Source organism: Mixophyes fleayi, chromosome 2 (genome assembly GCF_038048845.1).
Source record: "Mixophyes fleayi isolate aMixFle1 chromosome 2, aMixFle1.hap1, whole genome shotgun sequence".
NCBI classification, from domain to species: Eukaryota; Metazoa; Chordata; class Amphibia; order Anura; family Limnodynastidae; genus Mixophyes; species Mixophyes fleayi.
The window spans coordinates 268674175-268701580 of NC_134403.1; the positions used below are offsets into that span (position 1 = coordinate 268674175).

Genomic DNA, 27406 nt, shown 5'->3' on the forward strand with positions numbered 1-27406 from the left:
CTCTAATTTAAATATATGTTTATTGGGAACAATAAAAGAAACTAAAAGAATATAAAAATAGGGAAAGTAATTGGGTAAATTCTGATTGTAAAATTAGACATTTTTGAGTGTGTGACTTATGCAGTTGCTAGGACAGTCGGACTATCTACTGACCATTATTCTGCATTTGTCTTGGGACACACAAAAGGTACCACACATGCTGCTGTGCACATGTTCATATGTGAACTATATCTATATAAGTGCTAGCCACAAATTGATGTGTTGCTATTGGCTAATGACCAGAGAATCAATTCAAGGTTGTTTTCTGATTGTGTACATGTTAGGGACAGTCCTGGAGGCATATTTAGATAATCAATGATGACAAAAGATATTTTAGACAATACAATTTTGCTTAGTTATTAATTTAAAGAGGTTGTCCACTTCTGACTACTAATTACTAATCCCATAACCAACTGTTTAAATTCAGCCCCCCTTTTAATAAATAGGGAGCCACCTACGTAGTTAATAAGGACGAACTCCCCTGGTACTTTCGGTATTACATGAAGCCTGGAGCCAGACTGAGCTGCTTACCTGATGGCAACCACCACAGTTCTCAGCAGAGCAGGGGTAAATGTATCAAGCTGAGAGTTTTTCGGCGGGTTTGAAAAACCAATCAGATTCTAGCTATCATTTATTTAGTACATTCTACAAAATGATAGCTAGAATCTGATTGGTTGCTATAGACAACATCTCCACTTTTCAAACCAGCTGGAAAACTCTCAATTTGATACATTTACCCCCAAGACTCAATCCATCCAGCCCAAATCAACAGAGCTGCATTGAATGAGAATAAACGCATTCTGTCCTCCTATACTGTGAGCTGCAGAGGCTGCATACAGATTAAACAAGTGGTCCAGCTCTCATCTTCAAATAACACTGGAGGTCCCATTTGATGGGGGAGCACAACATAAACAATTTAGGTTCATTCTCAATGTAATGACATTACTATTGTATTCTCAATATAGATAAAATTAACATTAGTACCTTGCTATTTTGCATTCTCTAGATACAAGCTGGTGGGAAATACATACAGAGAGTGCATGGAAGATGGACGCTGGAGTGGCAGTATTCCTACTTGCAACAGTAAGATATCATATAGGTTCAAAAGAAATTATACTGTACTGATCAAAGGGAGGACAAAACAAAACCCCCATCCAGGCAGCTGACAAGTTAATCTCGTTAGGAGAAAATCAAATAAATTTTTGTCAGAATTTAACATTTTTATTAATTACATTGTTCAGTCTAACATAGTTATCTACAAATTATAGCTAAAGATAAAAGAAAACAAATCCATTTTAAATCCAACAAAATAGATAAGAATCTTGGCAGTGGCCAGATGTACCAGGCCAAAATGGTCATCCCAGAGCAGTCTGTGAGTGGCACATAATCAGCTCACATCTTCTCCTAGATTAACCTCATTGACCTGGAATATCCTGCTACTGCTGAGTACACCTACTGAACTGCAATAAATATTGCAATGTGGATGGGAGTTTCCTATTCATTTAATGAATATACCCGCAACACCAACCTTGATACAGAATTCCACAACATGACTATACCTATAGTGAAAAAACATTTTCTATGGTGGAAATGTCTGTATTCCAGTCACAGTGAGTGACTCATTTATCACCTGCACAGTACTTGGTGTAAAAAGTTTGTTAGCCAACTTTTTATAGGATACGTGTATAATAGGTATGGGATCTATTGTCTAGAAGCATTTTATCCAGAAAATCTATAACCTAAAAAGGACAAAAAGTAAATTATTGCTGCTGTTCGATGATTTTGTCATAAAAATGCATGATCACCCAGGATTTCTTCCTATAGTCACTATGATCAACTCTTGTAAACTGTTTATTTATGAGATGAATGCATTGACACTGTGGGAAATTAAGAGAGTGCATTTTAAATGTGTTCTAGGAAATTTTAGGCATGGTGCATCAAATTATGGAAAACCCCCTTATCCAGGAAACCCTAAGTCTTATCATATCAGTAAATACTAATAAGGACAGTTTGGGGTACTTTTTTTGCAATGTCTAAATTTATTTATAATGTAACCTCTTTGTTCCCTTTATTAACTCCTTGATGATCGATAGTATTGTGTACATTAATACCTAGATCCCTTTTACGTAATGAGTCTAATGCTGAGTTGAACTTACACCAATGTACGTAGTATAAATGGCACAAATTCACAGAAAGAGATGCCCACAAAGAAAATGTAAACATTGATACCAATTCAGACTTGTACCTATTTGGCACTTGCGCTTCCTTATGACTGGAGAGGCGGAACAGAGGAGGGAAGGGGAGATCTAACATAGACTGAGTACAGTAAGGGCATGTTTATGGAAATGCAACTCTTGTAGACTTGCAGAAACACACATATACTCATGTTAGGAGGTGTATCTTTTGCATTTGCTAAAAGGAAGGTGCAAATACATGGTAGTGATGATGACTTGAGCTAAACCAGGTGTTATGAGCTGCGGTGGCGTCTAGAGCTGCGGCGGCTCGACGTTTACTTGCGGGCCACGTCCTGATCGTAGTTATGATGACCGGTACGCCACTTCCAACTCATCCTTGCCATCAACAGGGCAACAGCTGGGATGCTCTCTGAATCAGCTCCGCGTCCCGGCATTAGGGGGGAGCCAGGTACGTGCAAAATAATTAATTAATTATTAGTCTGCTGTGGCTACCTGCAGTTCTGTACGCTGGTCCCTGATTGGTCCATTCTAGTATTTAAAGCAGGGAGGGCTTAGCCTTCCTGCTGTTTATAATGTTGAGACTCTCAGTTGCTAACCCGCTTGTTATCCAGTGTATACTCTGTTCATATGCTAATTGATTCCTGTTGTGACCGCTGGCTTGCTTCTGAACTCTGCTTGTAGTCTGATTGCCCTGACCTTTGGTTTTGTTATTTGTTATTTGTATATCCCTGCTCGCTGCTATCTCTGACCCTTTGGCCTTTCCCTGTTTGCTATGGGCCCCTGACCGCAGACTGCTCCTGACTATCTACTCCTGTCTTGGCTACAACCTCATATCTGCCTGCTGCGGTATTGTATATAAGCTTCCACTACGCTAAGAGTTGAGACCTGGGGGCATCCAAGTACCTGTGAGCACAACTAGCTCTATGGGAAAGACAGCTGCTATAGGCGAAGACCTCTGTCATCTGTTCTGGAAGTTTATATCAGTAGCCGTTAGCCGTAACATTATAACCTGCCATAAAGAAATTGGAGGATTCTGTCTGATGGACCCCAGTCTAAACTATCCCAATTCCAATCTCACAAGGTGAGCTGCAAGCTCTATTTTCATCTGAGACCCAGCCGCTTGGGCTTCCTTCTCCAAGGTGTCTGGCATTTCTGGGCATTCAGTCTTGCCCCTGCTAGTTCTACTCTGCAGTCTGTGGATGCATTCTTCAATGTCCTGGGCCTGCTCTATGATGATCTGACTGGGTGGCCTCGGCCGAATCACATTTAAGGGCCCTGAGAAAAGGACGGCGGACTATCAAGGAGTATTGTGCCAAGTTTAGGGGTTGGTCCACTGATAGTGGGAGGTATGATCTTGCAATCCTGAGTCAGTTTCATTTCGATCTGTCTGAACAGATCAAAGACTCCCTGGTACAGTACCCCTCACCTTGGAGAATCTCATGCAGTTGGTGTGACTGGATCACTTATAAATAACTTATGGTATAAATTTATTTAAAGGAAATAGGGCAGGGCACTTATTTGTATAATTGCCAGTGCACTTATTTTTGATATTGTGCATATTTTAATATAGGAAATCTTTATTTATGAGACCAGGGGGAAAATTCTTTTTTTTTCTCTTTAAACCTTTCTAGAGGAAATGCCTTATTTCTGATGTATATATCTGATACAATAAGCCTTTGTTTTGAAAGCCTTTTGTATATCTTGGTGTAAGGAAATGTCTTGTTTGGGGTTTACAACTTTTCCTGGGGAATTCATTTCTATGGAGGAAATGTGTATTCTGCAACTGTTGAATGAAAGGACTCATGCTAATCTCGTGCTAATTAGACCCTTTGATGTGTGAGGGTCATAGAAAGATGTAATTGGACTTGCTGTCCACTGTAAGATGCAAGATGTCACAGCAAGGTTTTAAGATGTCACAGATAAGTGGAATATTGTTGCTTTGTAATGCATGTAATTCCATGTTTGTGTAAACACATTGCGTCCTGATTCTAAAAATAGCCTGTGTCCAACTCAGTATAAAAGGTACTGTTTTGTACACTGAAATGTATAATTCTGATGTTCCATCTGACCTGGCCACTGATACCTTTCATTAGTGGAACTGTCCTTGTCAGGGCACCTGATCGAAATAAAACATCACTCTTTGCTTCAAGACCCTGCTTGACAACTTCTTCAATATTACTGTAATCCTGTGACCTGCAGATTAGACCCTAAATCTAATCTGTTGTCCAGTTGTTTCTGAGGTTGGACCCAGCTCTCCAGTACAACCGCTCTGCCGCTACCCCGCAGCTTTGTCCAGTGTGATAGGCCAGGGGGGATCCATCCACAGCACCCTGATCCATAGTAAGCGGTCCCGGTTACCAACCCAAGTGTACCAGCACGGGACACTAACAGCGACAGTTACTCAGAAGAAACATGGTTCTGGGTGCCATAAAGGAGCCCAGTGGTGACAGCAGGCTCCTCCTACTGCAGCAGAAGGAGCGTATTCAGAATAACGAAAGGGGACGGTGGCAAAGTAAGCCCGGCCGGTTTCCAGCGACAACAGGAAGGGTGGCATAGGTGGCCCATCCTGTCACAGTTGGTAATTAAGATTGACCATAGGATCAAAGAATGGAAGGTTGAAAATGATATATCTTCATACTCATGCTCCCCTCTGGTCTCATATTCTGCATCCCTGGACTCCTCTGAACCCATTCAATTTGGAGCTTATCGCATCTCCCCAGAGAAAAGATTTAGGCGACACTCCTTGGCTCTCTGACTGTACTGCGGCAACAACGGTCATCTACTTATCTCTTGTCCTAACAAGGTGCGAAAAAACTAGGCCTAGGCATTGAGGAAGAGGTGCACCTAGATCTTCAAATAGTCTCTTCCAAGAATTCTATGTTGATTCCTGCTCAGCTCACCTATGGAATTCATACCACCTCTGTGAAGTTTGCCCTGACCATGGGCATTTCCTCAGTTAAAATGGAGTCAAGCATCTGTGGTTTGGATGGTAACCCTTTAATTGGGGCAGAATCATTGCCATTTCCCCACCTGTGCAGCTCTTTGTGGATACCCTCCACTCTGAAACCCTCTCTTTTTTTACTTGATCTCATGCCCTTCTGTTCCCTTGATTCGGGGGCACCCCTGGCTCCCGAGCCATAATCCCCATATTGGTTGGAATAAGGGGGAGATCATACGATGAAGTGTAGCCTGCTCCTCGACCTGTCTGATCTTACTGCTCAGGGTCATACAGCCTTGTCTGGAACAGCGTCCATATCCTTACAGGGATTTTCAAGATGTATTCTCCAAGATGAAGGTGGATACCCTTTCTCCTCATCGGTAATATGACTGTGCAATTGACATCAATCCTGTTTCTAAGTTACCCAAAGGCAGAATGTATGCACGTTTCATCCCTGAAACTAAAACCATGGAGGAATATGTATAGGAAAACTTGCAAAAATGGTTTATCAGACCCTCTAAGTCACTGGTAGGAGCCTGTTTATTTTTTGTTTCTAAGAATGACGGGAGTCTGAGGCACTGTATTGACTTCCTTGGTCTAAACAAGATAACAGTCAGAAATACATACCCGCTTCCTCTTATTTCGGTCCTCTTTGACCAGCTAAAGCAGGCCACAATATTTTCTAAAATCGATTTATGGGGGCCTACAATCTCCTCCGGATTAGAGAGGGGGAGGAGTGGCAAACCGCCTTTAATACCCACTCGAGACACTATGAATATTTGGTTATGCCATTCGGTCTCTGCAACGTCCCTGCAGTTTTCCAGGATTTCATAAATTATGTTGTCACGATGTAGGAATGTGGCAAGCTGCGGATTTTGACACTGCTACACTAGGAGACACGGAGTCTAACATGCTGCTGGTCTTCACCAGGGACCCCCGCAAGGGAGTTTGGAATTTGTGGCAAACGACGTGCAGGTCACGGCCTTCCCAGGAAGCTATCCGCGAGATGGTGGTGAAAATCGTGGTCGTACAGGCTGAGGTCCGGAACTGTGCGGGCAAATAAGGTACAGAATCAGGAAACAGAGAGTAGTCAGCAAGCTAAGGGTCAATCCAGAGAATACGGCACAAATCCAGAGGGGTATCCAAATCAAGGTCAGGGAGAGCCGGGTCGGTACACAGGATATTAGTCAGAATGTTCAGAAACATAGAGTGTGCTGGAGGCTAGAAGAACTAGTTGCTCTGGCACCCTAATGGTGTCAGAGCCAGAAATAAATAGTGGGAGGAAGGAGATCATGGTGGACAGTGAGCGGCGGTCAGACGCGCTGACCACCGACAGGAAGCCTAGCAACGGGGCTCTCAGTGGGGAGATGACGTCCGTCCCCGGCCAGCGAGGAGGCGCAGGGACGGCGTCTGACAGATGTATTGTGGGAGATTCTGGGTAAATTTGTAGTAGCCAACCTTGATGACATATTAATCTATTCTCAGTCTCTGGCACAACACCATAAACATGTTTAAGAAGTGCTCCTCAAACTCCATCCACATCAGCTCTATGCCAAGCTCAAAAAATGCGAGTTTGAGGTCATTCAAGTTACATTCCAGGGGTATATCATCTCCACTAAGGGGAGGCAATCTGAACTTCTGGGAGCTTATGACAGTAGCCGTTAGCCGTAACACCAGAAGCATATACTGCTGATGCGGATGCATCTCGAGATGTTCACGGCTCTGAATAAAGAGCGGCAATATGCTATTTTTTTGAGTGATTTACTCACATCAGCCCCAATGTGTTTCGTATATCAGGAAGTTAGTTTCTAGATTGCAAATATTATATAATTTTTGTTATAATAAATACTTTAATTGCAATATGTAGGAAAAAAAGAAATGTATAGAGAGAAAATGAAAAAAAATATCTTTTTTTTTTAAAGAAGTTGATAAACACAATTAGTGTAGTCCCATTAGTTTAACCCAGACTGTAATCAGTAGTTCTGCTGAGAATGGGGAAGAATCCATTGTTACTGGTTTCCTGCACACTACATTCAGTACAGTGCTAATGGTGAGGCATATATATTCTCACAGTAATAATTATTAAAAATTATAACAAAACAATATAGAGTTTACATGCCATAAATATATTATTTTGTGATTCATCATGTTATAAGCTAGTAAAGATGCCATCCAACTATCAATCAGAAGGGAGACTCAGCAGCCACCTCCCCAGTCAACTGCTGGATTTGTTCTGGCATTGGGATGGGGACTACCCTGTTGCCGCAGAAACCCTTCTGTGTGAACATGTTACTCAGTACGTGAGGGCCACCAGAACTCAGACAAGTCCTCACCTGATCACCGCTGAAACCATCTGGCACACTGCAGTTCCACTCGGTACCTATGGGATGAAGCAGAACAGCCTTCCCCAACAACTCAGGCTAACTCTAGCCCCAGTAACATAGGCTACAGTATATCAGACTTTAACAGCAAAAACATCTTCAGAAGTAACTGACCTCCGCGTTGCAAACTAGCCTGAACCTGGGTGTATTGTATTACTCTACCAGTTGTCTGCAATACACACAACCCCAAATACACAAACCAAAGATACCAAACCCACTGTAACCAGGTGAGACTGTGTCCTAGTTCCTGGTGCTTACTGTGGAAGCTAACCCTCCACTGAATATGAGATGCGCACCATCTCCTAAGGACCAATCAAGACCCCAGTGAAGAGAGAGCCAGAAAGGAACAGCACAAATGTAAAATGAAGGGTCCTGCCTCGGAAGTTGGCACCTCATTTGGAACCGCCTAAAGCCTAAACTAAACTGTGCCAAACAGAATAAACAATTCCCTAACAGTTGTAATTATCCAGGGCCTTGTGTCCACTGTTTCCACACAGGCCTAGTACCCAAAAAATGCCCCAGGGTCTTGTGCCCACAGAAATAATGTAGGAGGTATAGAGTGCAGGCATAAACCTTTAAGGGGTCTGTCCATGAAGGGCCTTACCTTGCTACAACAGCTCCCATGGAGATCCTCACTGCTCCGTTGCCATTGGTCTGGCTGCTTCATTGGACCCACAGACGCTTCCTCCTCCATCAATCTTCTCTCTTCTCCTGCGGACAGGGGCGCTCCTAACCTGACACGGGCTCCCTGTCGTCCACTGCGGTGCACTTTTTCGTGGTGTCTCTGTATGTCCCTCGACAATCTCTCTTCCATTGAAGCTGTCCGGGGTGGCTATATATTAGCTGTCATGTCGGTGCAGCACGGTGACGTGGCAAGTCCTGATTGACTTATCGAGGCACCAAACATTCAAGTGGTCAGCAGCGAGCAAATCAGAACTTGCCACTCTAGCTACTGATTGGCTGGCAGTGAATTGTCGCCGATTCGCTGTCGCCAACACCAAAATCCTGCAGGGGGCAAGAGGATCTTACCTGCCACGTCCTGTTTACTCAATAAGTACCTTCGCCCTCTTCACGGGCTCTTGGGGCTGTCTTCTCACACCAGCACCTTTTCTAACTGCATTACTGGTCTGTCCATACAGTTACTTACCATACAAACAAACAAACCATAAATTGTCAATATTTTAGTGCGGTTAAGTTAATGATATGCAAATGATGAGAATTGCTATTATTTTAATGATATATTGGGGTGCTCATATTAATCAATTTAACCCAAATTATTAATATCATCATATGTAGAATTTAAATGTTCTACTAAGTTAAATGTTTTGTGTATGTTGTTATAATTATTGTCATAAATAAATTCACTGCTGGTATACAGCAAAAAACCCATTCCAGAAATGGGCACAGATTTCACAGCAATTAACAATACACAAAAGTTTCATTATGTTTGGGTTATTTATTCTAATAGTAATACGTTTCCCCACAATCTAAATATTTAGGAATGGTGAAAGATTAGACTTTATTAACTACTGAATTTTTTTATGTCAACGTCACTTGCTATGTTAATAAAAGTAACTCACAACACAATAATCATTGTTCTAATTTATTGCTTGACTTGTAAACATAATACAAATAGGATAACTGATTTTGATTTGAATGGGGCTAATACAAAATATAGAATTAGATGTTATATTTAATTGTGACAGTGATTATATTATTTATGTACTTGTGTGTAAATGACAATTACTTTATGTAGGATAGTTGTCATTTGAAATATGTGGGATGTACTCAGCATGCTCGGAAGACATGACTTTTGGAACATAGGCAATATCTTTATTAACATACTATTACAAAATCAGGTTAGGGGTGCCGTTTCCTGGGGTAAACGGCTGCACTTCCTATGCATCAGCCAAATAATATCACACCAATCCAGTGCCTTGGTTCAAGTAGCCGCAGCTAGTTTTATTCAGCTACCCAAGCTACTGTTCCATACACACAAAACAACAGCACTTACTGATAACAAATTGCAGTGTCTCTCAACGGGCAACTGACCTGTTCCCCAGGTATTGAGAGACTGAAGGAAACGCATAGCAGTTTTTTACCAGCACCACGCAGGTGCAACTTCTGATTATCAGCAGAGTGTCTGGTAGGTTTAAAGGCTTGGAATGGACCTGATGAATGGAGCCCGCTCTTCTCTCTCCATTCATAACCCGAGGGACCATTACACCAGCTCTTACTGTAGCTGGACCGCTTTTTGTAAACTTGCTTTCCAAACATACACACTCTTCCTGGTTTTTTTTAAAAAAAAACAGATGACAGAAACATTGGAATTGTATGTTCCATTTACCACTTTCACAGTGCTTCTCACACAGTATATCAAAACATTTCTGTTTACATCTCCAAAACAATCCAAAAGATTTCAAACTGACAGGGATAAAACTTACAGAGCCGACTGGGAATGAGACAAGTTTAAGAGAGAGTGATGCCTTTATAATTAGACCTCTGTATTGATTGGTCGTCATAAATTTAAATGTCATAAGAAACCAAGTAAATAATTAACATACTTCTAAATAATACACCGTCCATGAAGAAATGTGTTAGGTATATTATCTTAACATTGCCATCAAGCAATTTAATATATTAGCATTATCTAAAATTCACTACAGGTTTTCCAACATTTTGCTGGGATTGCTTTCTCATTCATGTCGTATGTGATTATGTTTCAACTAGGAGTGTATAGATACAATATCTATAATCCTATCACTTGGGGTGATCATCTGTTTGGGTTGGGTTTGTCCCTAAATGCCCCATAGCCGACAACTAGAGGAGATCTCAGGTCCAAACAAACAGGAGGACCCGCTTTATTGCTCTTACTGCCTGGAGGTAGTTATTTACTTTGGACAACCCCTAATTATCTCTCTACCGCAATCTATGTAAGAGGAGACATTGGGTTCAATTAATAGAATACAGATTATAATTTGGATTTTAACTGTGGATAACATTATTGCCACACCTAATAAACTCCCCCACAAACTCACTATTGTTAATCTTAGCAATGGGCTTTACTTTTTAACAGAGACGTAACTAAACATTTGTGAGCTACATAGCAAAATTTTGTAAGGGCCCATATGCACCATCCAAGTTTGAAAAAAACATATATATGTACATAGGGGATTTGACTGGGGATACACAGCCCCTCAACTGAGAGGCCCAATAGCAGCCACAGCAATTGCTACTGTGTTACTTACACCCAGGGCCGGTGCTAGGGTTCGCGGCGCCCTAGGCAAAATTTCACTGCCCCCGCGACCCCCGTGCCCGCACCCCCGCCCCCCGAACACACTAAATAAAAAAAGAATTAGATTTTTACTTACCTTTTCTTCCTCTAGCTGCTCCTCGTGATGCATGCTGAGAGGGGAGGGGAGGGGGACGTCGGGAACAACTATATTCACACTGTCTGTCAGTGACAGACAGTGTGATACTTCAGAGGCGCCGCCGGACAGACTATCACATGATCACTCAGTGATCATGTGAGAGATGCGCCGCAGACATTGAAAAACAGCGGCGGCACCCCGCCGCTGCTGCACTACGTTCCCGAGCCGCTGAACCGCTGACTAGATTAGAAAATCTAGTCAGCGGCGCCCTGCAGGTCCCGGCGCCCTAGGCAACTGCCTAAGGTTGCCTAATGGGAGCGCCGGGCCTGCTTACACCTTTGCTCTTGTGTATTATTAACAGATCAAACAGTGAAACTTTATGATTTAGTAATCTTTGTATGAGCTTGGGCAGCACGGTGGCTAAGTGATTAGCACTTCTGCCTCACAGTGCTGGGGTCCCAACCATAGCCTTATCTGTGTGCAGTTTGTATGTGTATGTGTTTGCGTGGGTTTCCTCCGGGTGCTCCGGTTTCCTCCCACACTCCAAAAAACATACTAGTAGGTTAATTGGCTGCTATCAAAATTGACCATAGTCTCTCTCTGTCTGTCTGTATGTTTGTATGTAGGGAATTTAGACTGTAAGCTCCAATGGGGCAGGGACTGATGTGAATGATTTCAGCGCTGCGGAATCAGTGGCGCTATATAATTAAATGGTGATGATGAAATGATGATGATGATGAATGAGCTTCACGCTTGAGCTCACCATCACAGTGCAAACAGCGAGATTGCCTCTCTTTATGAACAAGCTATATGCTTGCCAGTTAATACATTAATCCCAACAGTGAAACAATATTGATTTATTTTTGCAGCTGCTTAAGCACATAGAGCTTATTTATAGAATAGTTTTGTATTATGCATAGATATTTTTCTAAACACAATACTGCATATGTAAGAAATTATCTATGTGTAATCTAATTATAGCATTCAATTGTAACATCTATATTCATCATCATTATTGTGTATTGCTGTAAGGTGCCACAGATTCCACAATGTCCTGCTCGGGAGAGCTTACAGTCTGGAGAACTTTGCTATGGAACACTTTGAAATCATATATGATATTTATGTTATCAAATGGTTGTAATTGTTCAATGTATTATGATTAAATAAACAGAAAATCACATATTAAGCAAGTCGATTGCTATAATTCTAATGGTTTTGGAAGGTAATCAACTGAACACTTGTTCATCCATGTTTACTGATTTAATATTTAACCATTTTAGTAATTATATGTAATGTTGTGGTATCAATTCTCAATTATCATCTTTTAATTTCTAATTTATTTTTTTAACGTTCCTGACAGGTAGCTGCCCGGACCCCCCAACTCCTGTCTTTGCCGAAATTATCGAGATACCTTATCTTCAGTATTTTCCAGTGGGAATATATATCAACTACAAGTGTGTCACAGGATATAGATATGACCCCTTTATATCTCCAAGCATTCAATGTCAAAACAATTTTGTTTGGTCAGATATCACTGAATTCTGTAAAAGTGAGTTGATCCTGCTGTAAGAAATCTAATCAAGAAAATAAATTACTACAAATTGTAAGATAATCAGGGCAAAATGTTCATCATATTATCCTGAGTAGACAGTAGAGATGAGTGAAATCTAGTGGAAATCAGGTACTTATACAGAATGGGCTTTTCAGCAATCTGTGGAATGTCAGTTGACAAACTATTTGTAAATTTGCAGGACAGAATGCCTCTTTAGCAGCACAGTTTATATACTGGTACACAAGAAGAAAATATTACATTATACTGCCCAAAATGCATCAATAGATCTGGATACTGCTAACAAAATACTAGTATGTATAAATGTATTTTTATTTATATACAAGGTGAAGCACCTTTAAATTGATGGATGTTCACAATCGGTGCTGCCCTATATGTTTCACTGGACAATATAAAACTATGGCAAATACAGGCACTGAGGCACTTCAGTTTTCTTCGGAAACCCACAATGATTTTATTACTAGTTTCTCAAAGAAGAAGAGAATATTAATTAACTTGCAAATCAAACAAAAATGTATTGCAATTGTTTGTTATGGTGCTGCATCTGAGATAGACGCTTTGACTGAGTTGTAAAAGTTTGATGTGATTTCATTTAAAAGTTAAAAGATAACTTAACCTACATCAAAATAATTCTAAATGTTAATGTTCAAAAATTAGTCAAGTATGTACAAAGAAAGTACTCACACACTTCTGATCTCTATACAGATCATGGAAGAGAATGGGAAAATGGCACACTCCGACATCTTATGTCACCATCAGTGTAAGAGTCAGGTGTTTATGCCATTGTCACATTCTATCGTTATTAGTACATTCCACCAAAATTTAGCAAAATATACATGTAAAATCGCAAATGAAAACGTGGGGGTAAATGTATCAAACTGAGAGTTTTCCGGCGAGTTTGAAAATCCAATCAGATTCTTGCTATCATTTATTTAGTACATTCTACAAAATGACAGCTAGAATCTGATTGGCTGCTATAGGCAACATCTCCACTTTTCAAACCCGCTGGAAAACTCTCAGCTTGATACATTTACCCCGTGGTGTTTATTTCTGGGGTTACACTAGTTGGATGAATATGAATAAGGCAGAATAATAGAAAAGAGTATACATTTCGAGAAAGGATTGTTTTCTGTATACAAACCATCTGTTAAAAATGTTTGCATAAAATACTGGACACTTGACAAGCTTTTTAGAACTGCATATAATGTCATCTAGATGGTATGTTTGGATTGGAATTATTTCAATAAAGATATAGGGCCTGATTCATTAAGAAAAGGGAAGCAAAAATTAGGAATAACTTTGGACCTTGGCATTGGAAGGGGAGGTGAATTTAAAATATGGGGACAAATTTATAGTTGGGGTAGGACATGTCCTAGATCAACTTTAAATTTCAGTGTAAAAATAAAGATATCAAGTATTTGTGTGTTAGATGAAAAAACAGGTATTTAACTTATGTGCAAAATAATAAACTAATTTGCACCCCTTGCTTTTTAACATGGTTTGTCCAAGAGCAAATTTATTAATTTTTTTGCCTTACTTTCCTTAATGAATCAGGCCTATGGAGTCTAGGCATAGATTACTTGCTGAGATATATGATACTTGATAGTCATAGCCAGAGGCGGAACTAGCGAGCTGTGGGCCCCGGTGAAGAGCGGTGGGAAGGAGGGAACCAGGGCCTCCAATCCTCTGCATCTGTCATGCAGCGGAAGCCCATTATCTCCATGGGCCCCGATGTATTGCACCTGCCGCACCACTAGTATGAACAGTTCCGCCACTGTTCATAGCTTATATCCACCACCTAGATTCATTCTTCTTTTCTTAATAGACTAAAGCAGATCATTATGTCATATTTCATATACACATATCTTATGACATATTTTACCATAATTGCAAAACCCACACACTCTTCTTAGTTCCCACAAAACTATCCTTGACCTCTAAATCACTTTCTCATAAGAAACTCATAAGAAAACATACTATTCTTCCTGTCAATAGTCAACACATCAGTTTCCACTTCTGCCTTAAGCTTCCTACTTATCAGTCAGTAATGTCCAAAATATTTTACTCTGCACATATGTGTCATTATTGCAAGTTAATAGCTTAAAGCAATTCATTTGGGGTAAGTTCACCGAGTCAAAATAATACTAATAAAAAAAATTACCATGCAAAGAGGACATTTGAAGAAAAAGGCAGACTTATTTGGAATGCTCCATACAAGTCAAACAGTATGAGCAGAGTGGCATGGCAGAGATAGAATCTTCGAAAAAAATGTAAGTATAGTTTAATTGTTTATTGTAACTCATTGCGTGACTCATTTTCCTGTGCTGTGACCTAGCATTAGAAAGATCCCTGCTGTATAGGCCTGTTTATGGTAATGTCAGGTTATTCCAGCTGCGTTCAAGAGTAATATAAACAATGTATATAGGGAATGTAATAGAATTTAAAATGTAAGGTCATTAAAAAGTAATTATGTCTATTAATGAACTGAATTATTTAATAAATGATTTAATATTTTTTTGTCGAGATACCCACTGTCTGTGAGTATCTCCACCCACAGACAGTGAAGTTGACTGTCAGAGGTGAAGATTGCAAGTGACTTTGATATAATGCACACCAATCAAAAAATTGGAGAAATGTGCTCTGTCATTGGCTGTATCTGTAGCAATTAGTGTGGAATGTTTGTTTATAAGTCACTATTAAGGTAGAAAGCGTAGGATTGCATGAATAGTAGTTCTCACTGGCCACTATTGTAATCAGCAGGATCTCTGCATACTTCTTATATAGAAGACTCATAACTAGTAATATAGATGTTGCTAATCTTGTATAGCCATGACAAACACTCTTTATAGAAAATGGAGATAACCAATTGTGTTCCTACAAATGGGTTACATTAAAGGAATAAAATACAAGTACATATAGAGAAAATACAGTGACAATAGGAAAATAGGAAAAATCATGGCAATAAAAAAGATATAACGATGTGCAAAGAGATGAAAGGGAAAGGGAAAGCAATCTGCACCATTTATTATAGCCATGGGAGATGCTCCATGCAGTCGTATGTTTAGGACTCTGTTGTTCATCTCACAACCACGGCCAAATATCAAGGCTGTGTGCCTCTGTGGTAGGGTATGTGAGTGGGAGGACCAATAGGAAGTCGCAATATCTGTCATAATACTGAGATTGGCATTTAAGAAAGTAATGTCAATCATACTTGCATATGTACTGCAGGGTAATGTAAATGTTTTATTTGCTCTTAGGGGAAATATGTACAATATATATATATATATATATATATATATATATATATATATATATATATATATGTCTGTATATATCTATCTATATACACTACATGGACAAAAGTATTTGGCGACACCTGTGAATTATTAAATTGAGATGCTTCAATTAGACCCTTTGTCAGGGGCGTGTAAAATCAATCACCTATCATGCAGTCTCTATTTGCAAACATTTGTGATACAAACTGGGTCGTTCTGAACAGGACCAGTGAAAGGTTTCTCGGCAGCCTAGGTAAAACTTCAGCCTACCGCCCCTCCTCCCCCAAATTCCCACTTCCTTCCCACACTTGACATTTGTAAGATACAAATGATAGCTCTAACTTCCCCCTGGCTGGCTGGTAATGCTGCAGTTCAGATGCACTGATGTCCAGACGTACTGAAGTCTGTCGCAGAATTCTGTCCAGACTTTATTGCTGTCCAGGAGCAAACGCAGGATACCTAGAGGGGAAGCTCCAAATGTTAGATTTTAGAACAAAACCAAAAGAAAAAACTTGATATCACACACCTATTACATACTGACATATCCACCGCTGCCCACCAACTTTTCTCACACATGCCCATCTGCCCACTAGCTATTCTCACATAGGCCACCCCTTGCCTATCAGATTTTGTCACTACCCACATAACACTAGCTTCACTCACATGCCCCCCTGCCCATCGAAGATCACAATGCTCAAGCTGCAAAAAACTAGGCTTTTTTGAGCATGTTAAATTGTCCCAGACCGCAGACCCTATTGAAAATTATGGGGACTACAGTTTAAATAGAAACTTAGCCTAATGCTGAAGATATCTATAATACCTCCTGCATTAGGCTTTTGTTAGGTAGCTAGGTTACTTAAAAATACCTAAACCATGTGGAAAAAGTCATTTTCGTATGGTTCATGACTTAATAGGTCCCCATAGGCTGTAACTCATGGATATTTCTGAACGTACCCCTTCTATTTTATCCCGCCACATCTCCCCAATATTTCCAGCCTCCCCCCTCATTTTCTGTAGCTCCCCCCCATTTATTTTTGCAGCTCCCTTTCCTCCCCCCCCCCTGTTTTTTGCAACTTTCTCACTCCACCCTTCCCCATTTTTACAGCTGCCTCCATCATTTTCAGTATCCTCCATCACTCTGTTTTCTGTAGCCTGTTCTTACCTTCTCTTCTTGTTTTCTTGCTTTTCTGCTTCCTGCTTGTTATATCTGCTTTCACTTCTCTGGGCTCCTCTCACTGATGTCTCAACGCTGCCAGTGAGAGGAGCCAGGATTCGGCCGGGGGCACACAGTGAAATGTGGTGCTGCACTGTAGCAGAACCACAATGCAGACCTGACAGTCTGCAGATTTGACTAGTAGCGGGCAGGCGCTTGCATCGGTTGCGTTAAATTAACTAACATTATTAGTATTTTTAGGCGGCCACAGTGGCGCTCCCCTCAGAGCCGGCGCCCTAGATAGCTAATGGTGGTGCCGGCCCTTGTTCTGAACAGCTCAGTGACTCCAAGTGTGGTACTGTGATAGGATGCCACCTTTGCAATAAGACGGTTCATGAAATTTCATCCCTGCTGGATATTCCACAGTCAGATGTAAGTGATCTTATTAGAATGTGGAAGCGTTTAGGAACAACAGCAAATCAGCGATGAAGCGGAAGACCATGTAAAATCACAGAGTGGGGTCAATAACTGCTAAGGCGCGTGTTGCGTAGAAGTCACCAATGCACTTCTGATTCCATAGTTGAAGAGTTACGAACTTCCACTGGCATTAATGTAATTAATGGAATTGGTTTCCAAGGCTGAGCAGCTGCATATAAGTCTCATATCACCATGACCAATGCCAAACGTCGGATGGAGTGGTATAAAGCACACCAGTACTGGACTATGGAGCAGTGGAGATGTGTTCTGTGGAGTGATGAATCACTCTTCTCTGTTTAGCAGTCAGATGGGCGAGTCTGGGTTTGGCGGATGCAAGGATAACGTTACCTGCCTGACTGCATTATGCCAACTGTGAAGTTTGGTGGAGGAAGAATAATGGTATGGGGCTGTTTTTCAGGGTTTGGGCTAGGCCCCTTATCTTCTGTGGAGGACAATCTTAATGCTTCAGCATACCAAGTCATTTTGGACAATGCTTTGCTTCCAAATTTGTGGCAACAGTTTGGGGAAGGCCATTTTCTATTCCAACATAACTGTGTCCCAGTGCACAAAGCAAGGACTACAAAGACATGGTTTGATGAGTTCAGTGTGGAAGAACTTGCGTGGCCCGCACAGAGCCCTGACCTCAACCCCATCGAACACCTTTAGGATGAACTGGAGTGGAGATTGTAAGCCAGGCCTTCTTGTCCAACATCAGTGCCTAACCTCGTAATTGCTCTACAGAATGAATGGGCCCAAATTCCCACAGAAACACGCTAACATCTTGTGGAAAGCTGTTATCGCTGCAAAAGGGGGAACAGCTCCATATTAAAGTATATGTTTTTGGATATAATGTCATTACAATCTCTTCACTGTTGGTGTAATTAAAGGTGGTGTAAAGGTCCGAATACTTTTGCCATATAGTGTGTGTGTGTGTGTGTGTGTGTGCATGTCTGTGTGTGTGTTAATATATGTGTTTATATATATGTATATATATATATATAGATATATATATATAGATATATATATATGTTTGTATGTATGTATGTATATATATATATATATATATATATATATATATATATATATATATATATTACAAACTTATACAGCAGTGTACCTAGTTCAAAAATGCACAGGAGGAGGACATGTGTGTGACAATATAGTAGTATAGAGTGACATAGATAGACATATTTTTAAGTGGTTTGAAAATGTCTTTTTCCAAAGCTAACAGCAAGCTGATGGGGTGTGTCTGCATTGAGGCTGATCAAGTAGAACACCTGATAAGAACTCCTTTATAAAGACAAGGTGGGCATGTCACCTATCTATCAAGCTAGAGCTGTGGGAGGAGTTTAAAGTATTTAAGTCTGAGTTGTTTATTGTTCAGTGTGACCGATGCCAAATAAGTTGGCATTAAGGAGCACAAGAAAGTGTGTGTAACTTATGTTATGAATTACTTTGCCATCCTGAGAAATAAAGCAAAGAACAAAGCAAAAAGCTGTTCATATGTGCATCACCAGAAAGGTGCCCATGTCACAATATAAATATATATATAAATATATATATATATATATATATATATATATATATATATATATATATATAGTTTAGGGTGATTTAAACTGTATTTCCTGAAGAAAATAAAGACCGTATACTGTTCAAGGTAGTTTGTCCATTCCATAGGAAAGTACCATAGTGTTATGTGCCAATGCAGACATGCCATCATGATTCAACTGCAGCTCCTTGGCTTTAATTAACATTTCCTTACTAATGCAGTGACTTGCCCAGGTGATTGAGTAATGATGATTGCTTATTCCTTTATTCCTAACATAACCCATTTAATCAGAGAGTTGTTTGTCTGCTTCAGGGTTTTGAGTGTATTAACCTGGCTTCAATGAATTCGTTGCCTTTAACATGCCTTTAACATCAATCAATTAACTGGGTATAGGTTAATTCAGTCAATGTGTAAAATCACAATCCAGCTAAGTGTCTTCTTAGTAAAATGAGTAATGTTGACATGTATGGTAATGTCATACAAACAAAACTACTTTTTCTCTAGAAATAACCTGCAGGGATCCTGAACAGATCAGGAATGGAAATGTACAAATAACAGGAAATGATTATGGTTCAATAGCTGTCTACAACTGCACTGATGGGTGAGTTCAAAATAAACCCATATAAATTAAATGAATGTGGAAATCCACAAAATTAGACTTTATATAGATTATAGCAGTGGTTACTGCAACTAGTGCCAAAATTACTCCTTGACCCATGATTCAACTCTGAAAATATAACGTCTATACTGTCGTCTATATATTTACGGTGATTGAACATCTCCTGGGAAGTATATTTACTAAACTGCAGGTTTGAAAAAGTTTAGATGTTGCCTATAGCAACCAATCAGATTCTAGCTGTCATTTTGTAGAATGTACTAAATAAATAATAACTAGAATCTGATTGGTTGCTATAGGCAACATCTCCACTTTCTCAAACCCGCAGTTTATTAAATATACCCCCTGGTGTTAAAACAGCTCTCCATACATGACAATTTAAAAGAGTGAGATATTGTTGGCCAATGGGGAGACATGTGATTGAGCATTCAGCCAACTAATCATGCGCTGCTTTCTTCATACCTAGTAATGAGTAGCAGCTTTTGACAGATAAATTAAACACTTTCATATTTCAATTGCCATTTTACTAAATGAAGTTTTGCTGGTTTGCTTCAATATGTATTTCCTTTTTCTTATTAAGAATTAAATGAAAGATGTTATGTCAAACAGCTATAGTTTGTAACCTGATTCTGTGATAGAAAACGTATACATGTGGCAAGAGCTGGAGCAGGGCTAGGTATCATGTATATAGACAGTGTAATCCCTGACTGAAGAAGCTAATATGAATGATGAGAAATATGAAGTGGAGAAGGAGTATATAATTATAATTTTACACTTTCTAGCATGGATGAGGAATGGGCAGAATCCATATTAGAACATTCCCCATCTGTGCCAGAGTGACAAAGTAAATCTTCTACACTGTGTTTTTGCTTCTTATCTTCATACCTTTCTTCCTCCATAACATTTACCTCTTCCCAAAAAATATACTGCCTGCAATTTTGCCAGCACTATCCCTGCCCTTGGGGCTACCCAGACTTCCCCATCACAGACAGTCCTGGTGTAAAGCAAAGCTGTGACAGCTTTCCTTTCAATCATTAAAAAATGAAATACATAAAAATTTAAATATACAAAAAATTTTACCTAATAAATTGGTAACAAACATACCCGAATTTTTAATTTTTTTGTAGGAAACTACTAAAAAATGAATTAATGCACCCCTACTATGGAAACTAAGGATGCTAGCTAGTCAGCTAGACGTTACATGCTTGTATAAGAAACATTGAATTTGAAGCTGCTTGCTTTTATATGGTCACAGAACTCCTCTGTAACCTCTTGTAAACTACAAGTCCCAGCATACCCTACCAGCAATAAACTTCTATATATTGACAAAGCATGCTGGGACTTGTAGTTAGCCAACACTGTAATAGGCGGTGCATTAACCCACATATACTGCTTTACATTATGACTACATAATCACAGCAATTTATGTTCATCCATCGCTTGTTAAGGTATACTTAGAAAAATCAAGAAATCCTGTATGGCAACCATCATTTAGGTGCAGCAAAATTTAAATGTATATTTTAATTGCTGTCTCTCAATATATCCATTAGTATTATATTTTTATTTTGGATTGATTACTTCTCTTGTATTCTAGAAGTGACAATGTATTAATTTCTTACAGAACCAAATTGACTGGGAATTCAAAAAGAAAATGTACAGCTGATGGCGTCTGGGATGGCAACCCCCCTGTGTGCCAATGTAAGTGACCCACTCTTTTTTCCCTAAGAATTTAGACAGATTCTTTTTTACATCTTATACATGTATACATTTCTGACCTTACGGGTTTAATTCCATATCTTTATTATGTGTTTCTGACATAAGTCTTTAAACAAAAAATATATATTTAATCAATTCTTGTAAACATGTTTATATAGTTTATAAAAAACGTGCACATAGCGCTGAGAGTGGCATTCAATATATATAATTTGAGGAATACTAAGTATCAAATAAATAAATGATTTAATATATAATGTTGCACAATATGATTAAAACAATGTTCAATGATATTGAATCAATAAATCTCAGGATCAGTGCACATATAAAAATATTTCAAATAGTATACTATTTGAAATATCCTCTAAAGAAATCACTTTGTGTGATGAAACGCGTTAGGATGGAATAATAAGAACGTACATTAAGATTTAGATCTCCAAGTGTTTATTTGCCACAAGTATGTATTTGTGAAAGTGCCGATATTGGGTTAATATTCAGCAGTTGGAATCGTGTGGTTTGGCCGCTAAGAAGTGAGTAGGTAATCAGCCCTAAGGACGGCGACTATATCCAGGCTGGATAACCATATCACATGAACTTTTACCTTGGCAACATTTCAGTATCGTGAGTATTGGAGATTAGTCCTAATATTTGAACTGTGTGGTGCGATCCCATAGAGGAGTGTTTCACGCAGTAAGATATTGCTGGAGAAAGATCCCGGCATCTGAGAATTCATGGTGTGTTCATCACAGTGAGGAATTTGGTCAATATTTTTAGATGTGCACATATATTTTTTCCCATTTGTGAAGAAGACCTTTATATTTGAACAAACTGCGTATAGGAGATTTGCTCATGTCAGAGGTATCCTACCACTGGACTTCATTAAAGTCCTATTAACTTCTTGTTCACACGTATAAATCACCCAAGGAGAAGTAATTAGGCCAGGCCTGAGAGTTACATATGACACAGACAGGAAATGTATGTATCAAGTTGTAAAAAAGCTCTACCTTTATTAGGTCACAGAAACATATATATACATTAGGACAAACGGTAGTGAGAGGGAGCAGCCCTCTTCTAAGCCAATAGAATCTATATATCAAATACTATTTCCAGTAAAAGCGCCTATACAGTTATTTCTCGTAAATGCATAGTTCTAAGTTCCTCTTTTTTGAATTAACACCATATTTAGCCTAAGCTTACTTAGAAACTACAGTTGGAACAGGAAGCACACGAAATCTGTTGAGATAGCATGGAGTTACATTTTAGTATTAACCTCTTCATGTCTCCTTCAGACCCTCCTTTTAATACTAAATTAACTCCTTCCTATTCCCCAGAGGATAACCCAGGATTCCTTCCCCGAGAGTAGCAGGCGATGCTAATGTCATGCACGTCTGACCTCACGTGTCGATGCTAATCATCTGATTTTTAGAGTTCATAACTACCAGGTGAGGGGTAATGACTGTCCCGTGCAACAGGATCCTGGTTTATCTTGGGGGACTAAAACACCCCTTTCCTACAGGTGGGTCTCGGAGTCTGAAATTCGATCTTTTCCAGCACGTCTGTCAGCTTCTTTTTGCAGTGCAGCCGTACGCTCATTTGCCTTTTGCTGCTGATCAGAAGAGTCTCTGTTAGTGGTTCGCAGAGCCGGTATGTGTCAGCCCTGGGACCCTTGTGTTTGGGCTTTCCAATTCTCAGTATTTTCTTAGTCACATATGGAACACAACAGAGAAACAACCTGATTAGTACATATATCAATAGACCAAATCCTGCAAGTTTTGCTATGATTAACAGAATGCCTGACACCCATCCAAACATTCCAGAAAACCAGTAAGAAGGGTTCAGCCAGGACCACCATCCCCCTGAAATCCATGCTTCTTCCTTATGATTACTAGCAAAGTCTTCCTTCAATCTTTTTACCTCATTCAAATATTCTTCTATAGCGATTTCTACATCATATGTCTGATTAATGTAGTTACAGCATGCTTCTTTTACTATCATGCACATGCCACCTTCTTTTGCTGTGAGATAATCCAAGACTAGCCTGTGGGCCTGTACCTCTTTAGCAATCACTTGCATCTCCTTTATCATTAGTTTGAACGTTTCATCATACAAATCTGTTATGTTGTCAATCAGACTGGCTACATCTGTGATGTACGAGAAAGCCTTTTTCAAACAACATCTATTTACCCAGGGGAGGTTAATTAACTCGGTGTTGGATTTCGGGGCTGAGGGCACTGACCTCTTTATTATATCATTTGCCTTTAAATTTGCGGGGTCATAATAACCTGGAATCATGTTATCTATGTAGTATGTGCTGGGTAAGATCTTTCCTATTGTGCAGTTACCATATACCCCATAGGGCAACCATTTATATGCTCTTTTTCCACATAAGAAATAAATATTCCCTGGGAGATAATGGGTACCTGGAATCTTCCCAATCAGAAGTCCAATTAATCTTAACAGACCTAATGCCTGGTTCCATCGATACCTAACATAGTCTCATTTCCTCAACATTCCGACTGGTTTAACCATTCAGGGTATGATCTCTGTAATTTTACCCCGAGTAGCTTGTGCCTTGACAATGCATATGGCCTTGTTTTGTTATCTTATCGCAAACGTTGCACTGAATAAGGGACCCTCCTGCCTCCCCAAATGTTGTGTTAGCTGCGTGACATTGTGTATTTCCAAGAGAAGAATTTTTTTTGGTCGCAGATCCATACTTACACTCCCCAGCGTGGCTGTCATTGTCCTAGACTCAGATTTTGTTAACCGGGGAATTGTTAAACAAAAATCAACTGGTTTTGCATAAAGTGTAGTTAGAATTGCTACGGAGAGAGTTACATATTGCTCTACATTTACTCTCTTTAATTTGGTCAGGTTTACCTTGGCTTCTTTGATACTAAGGGGAACCGCAATCCAATTCATGGATCTAGCCAACAAAGGGGAATGTGTGCAGATCCAACAGTTAGTCAAATTCAGCGTTTTTGCTGCCGTATAGTGCATCTGGACAAAGGCATTGCTCCATGGTTCATTTAGTACCTCATGCAACTGTCTGCTTTTGCTATCTACATTATTACTATTGGTGTTGGATTTCTCCATTGGAAGGCTACACCATTCCATACATCTTTTCTAAGAGGGTTTCCCACAGTATTTACATTCTTCATTATCTAGTTCATCACAATTATTGCATACACATTTTTCATAGCCTGTCTTCCCCCTGCAATCTGCCTTCTCATGTGAAGAATAGATACATACAGCTATTTGTATAGCAATTACTAAAATGAAAACAGTACTTCCCTTAGCCATTGCTTTGGCCTGTCTGGATGGTTATCTTTATTTTCTTGCAGTGGGATGCATGTACCCAGAAATCTTTTCCCTTAAGTTTTACTGAGGTGGGCGTGGTCAACAACACTTGGTAAGGGCCTGTGTACCGCGGTTCTAAAGCCTTTCTTACATGTACCTTCAGATAGACCCAATCACCGATCTCTAGCCCACGTGGTTCCACACTTTCGTTCTCAGGCTGAGAAATCTGTACCTGGGTTTAAATGTCAGACAAGTATTTAGTAAGGGACCTCACATATGATGTCATGTTCCCATGTTTGTGTTGTAGTTCTTGGGGGAAATAACACTTTGGGTGTATGACCCTTCTACGTTCTAGTTCTCCTACCTGGATTGTTTTCTGCACACACCCAACATTGATCACAGTACAACTTAGCTGCCACATAGAATCCAGGTGCTATCCAATGTTCTTGGACTTGTGAAGTCATCTGTTCTTTTCCTTTGTGGTCCGGACTATGAGCAACCTGCAACATAGGAGAAAGGAGAGCCCTAGGGAGACACAACAGTTCACCTGTCTGCCAGAGTCCTGTGTATGATTTGAATGCTCCCATCTTCTGCCAGGCCTTTTTCTCTTCTCTGGATGCTTGTTGCTGCATGTTCTGTAATTTTTCCAAATTTGGTTGCTCTGGTGTCGCTGGTAGGAGAGTGTAGATGGTTGGTATTTGCTTTACAGCTGCCTTTTTTGCTTGTTCATCTGCAAACGCATTTCCTTTCTCTTCCTCACTTTTTCCTTGTGTATGTGCCTTCACTTTCAGTATTGCCATGAGTTCTGCTGCTTGTGCAGAACAGCTGGATGGAAGAGGTTCTGCTTCGATCACTTCCTGCAGGGTGACCACCACATAACCCGGGTGATGTTTGCCATCTATGAACTAGCTTGAGCCATCAACGAAAAATAAAAAATTTAAAATTTGGATTATTTAGTGATTCTTCAGACAGGTTCCATGATGGTTTATACCTCTTGTTCCATTAAGGATAGGCAATCATGCTTCTCATGTCTCTTTTCGTTTTCTTCATTACTCCCTCCTTTTGTAACGTCAGGTACAAATTCAACTGGGAGAAGTGTGGCTGGGTTCAGAAGAGTGCATCTTTTTATTGTCACATTGCTGGCACTGAGGAGAGCTGCTTCATACTTGGTGATGCGTGCTGCAGAGAGATGTTTAGTAGAAGCCTGATGAAGAATTTCAGTTACAGCATGGGGTACCTGTATTATGAATGGATGGTCTAGAACGACGTCTGCACACTTTTCCTTCAGTATGGCTGCAGCTGCTACAGACTTGACACAGTTAGGTGAGCCTTTCATTACATTGTCTAATGGTGTGGAGTAGTAGGCGATGGGTCTTTGTTTGTCACCGTATTCTTGGGACAACACTCCCAGAGCGTGGTTCTTTGTTTCATGACAAAATAGATTGAAAGGCTTACCATAACCAGGTAGTCCCTGGTGCTGAGCAGATGACTTGTTTGATCCTTTCCACTGCTTCCTCACGAAGCCGTTGTGTTGTTTCATTATTGTCTGCATCTTTCTTGGTAGCATCATAAAGGGATTGCAGTAGTAATGATGCTCCTGGCACCCACTCTCTCACATACCCAGTGAGACCGATGAATACTCGGATTTCTGATACCGTCTTTGGTGTGGGAGCATCAATAATAGCTCTTGTCCTGTCACTGGTAAGATGTCTGGTGCCCTGTGAAATACAATGTCCAAGAAAAACAACTTTTGTACTTACGAATTGCAGTTTGCTCAATGAGGCTCTGCAGTCTTCCTGTGCTAGAAAGCAGAGTAGGGATATGGATTTGTCTCTGCATGTTTGTTCTGTGGTTGATGCCAGCAGTAGATCATCTACATATTGGAGTAGCTGTGTCTCATCTGGATAGAGAGGTAGCCATCTTCTGAGGACTTGAGACATTGCAGCAGTAAATTCAGATGAGCTGGTGGCTTGTAGAAATCTTGTCCAACAGTACTGCTGTCTCTCATGTGTGAAGGCTAGAAAAAGCTGAGAGTCTTTGTAATGGGCACAGAAAAGAATGTATTTGCGAAGTCTATTACTGTAAACCATGCTGCCTGAGGAGATATGCTGTTCAAGAGGGTGTGTGGATTTGGTTTCATTTGCAGACTCACCGGTTGCACCTTTAGAAGTCCAACATCTGTTTTCTCCGTTGCCCAGAGTTTCTCCGGCACCCCTAGTTCAGTCCAGTCTTCCACAGACAGATTCTGGAAGGTCTGTTCTTTTTCTCCTTGTTTTGTACTGAGAAACAAAAGCACCGCTCCACCAATTTGGGAGCATTGATCATTTGATAGGGGTGTGGAGAAAATAATACCATTTGGAGTGTATTTAATAGATGCTTGTAATTTAGACAATACATCAGCACCTAGCAAGTTGACAGGGCAAGTAGAACTGACAATAAACTCAACTGGGATCTCTGCTGGATGATTTGCTATCTGCATGGGTAAAGTTCTAGTTTTTCTTAAAGTGACAGGAGCCCCTGTCAGTGCTGTAGCTTTAATCTTCTTTGTGGACAACATTTAAGGTAGTACATCCTCCTCCTTTAGTAAAGATTGGCTTGCCCCTGTATCTATTAAACAATTAACTTTCTTTCCCCCAGGCAATGTGAATGTGACGTATTTTTCTGTGATCGATGGGGACTAGGGTCAGAGGCAGAGGAGATTAGAACAGGGGTGCCTGCACTTCAATCTGAGGTTGTATTTAGGGAGTTTGACAGCTGTGCCTCTCTAGCCCTATTTTGCATCTGTCTCTTATTTTTCCACTGGCGACAGTCTTTTCTCATGTGTCC

At 40.1% G+C, this 27406-nt stretch overlaps 1 protein-coding gene across 1 annotated transcript in view; it reads left to right on the forward strand.

Moving 5' to 3' along the window:
* LOC142138992 (zona pellucida sperm-binding protein 3 receptor-like) overlaps positions 1–27406 on the forward strand; it is a 45405-nt gene that overhangs the window by 14895 nt on the left and 3104 nt on the right. Inside the window, exons 8-11 of the mRNA XM_075196192.1 lie at positions 1046–1122; positions 12285–12473; positions 19456–19552; positions 21189–21265. Coding sequence (XP_075052293.1) covers positions 1046–1122; positions 12285–12473; positions 19456–19552; positions 21189–21265 — 440 coding nt within the window. The remainder of the gene's footprint in view (positions 1–1045; positions 1123–12284; positions 12474–19455; positions 19553–21188; positions 21266–27406) is intronic.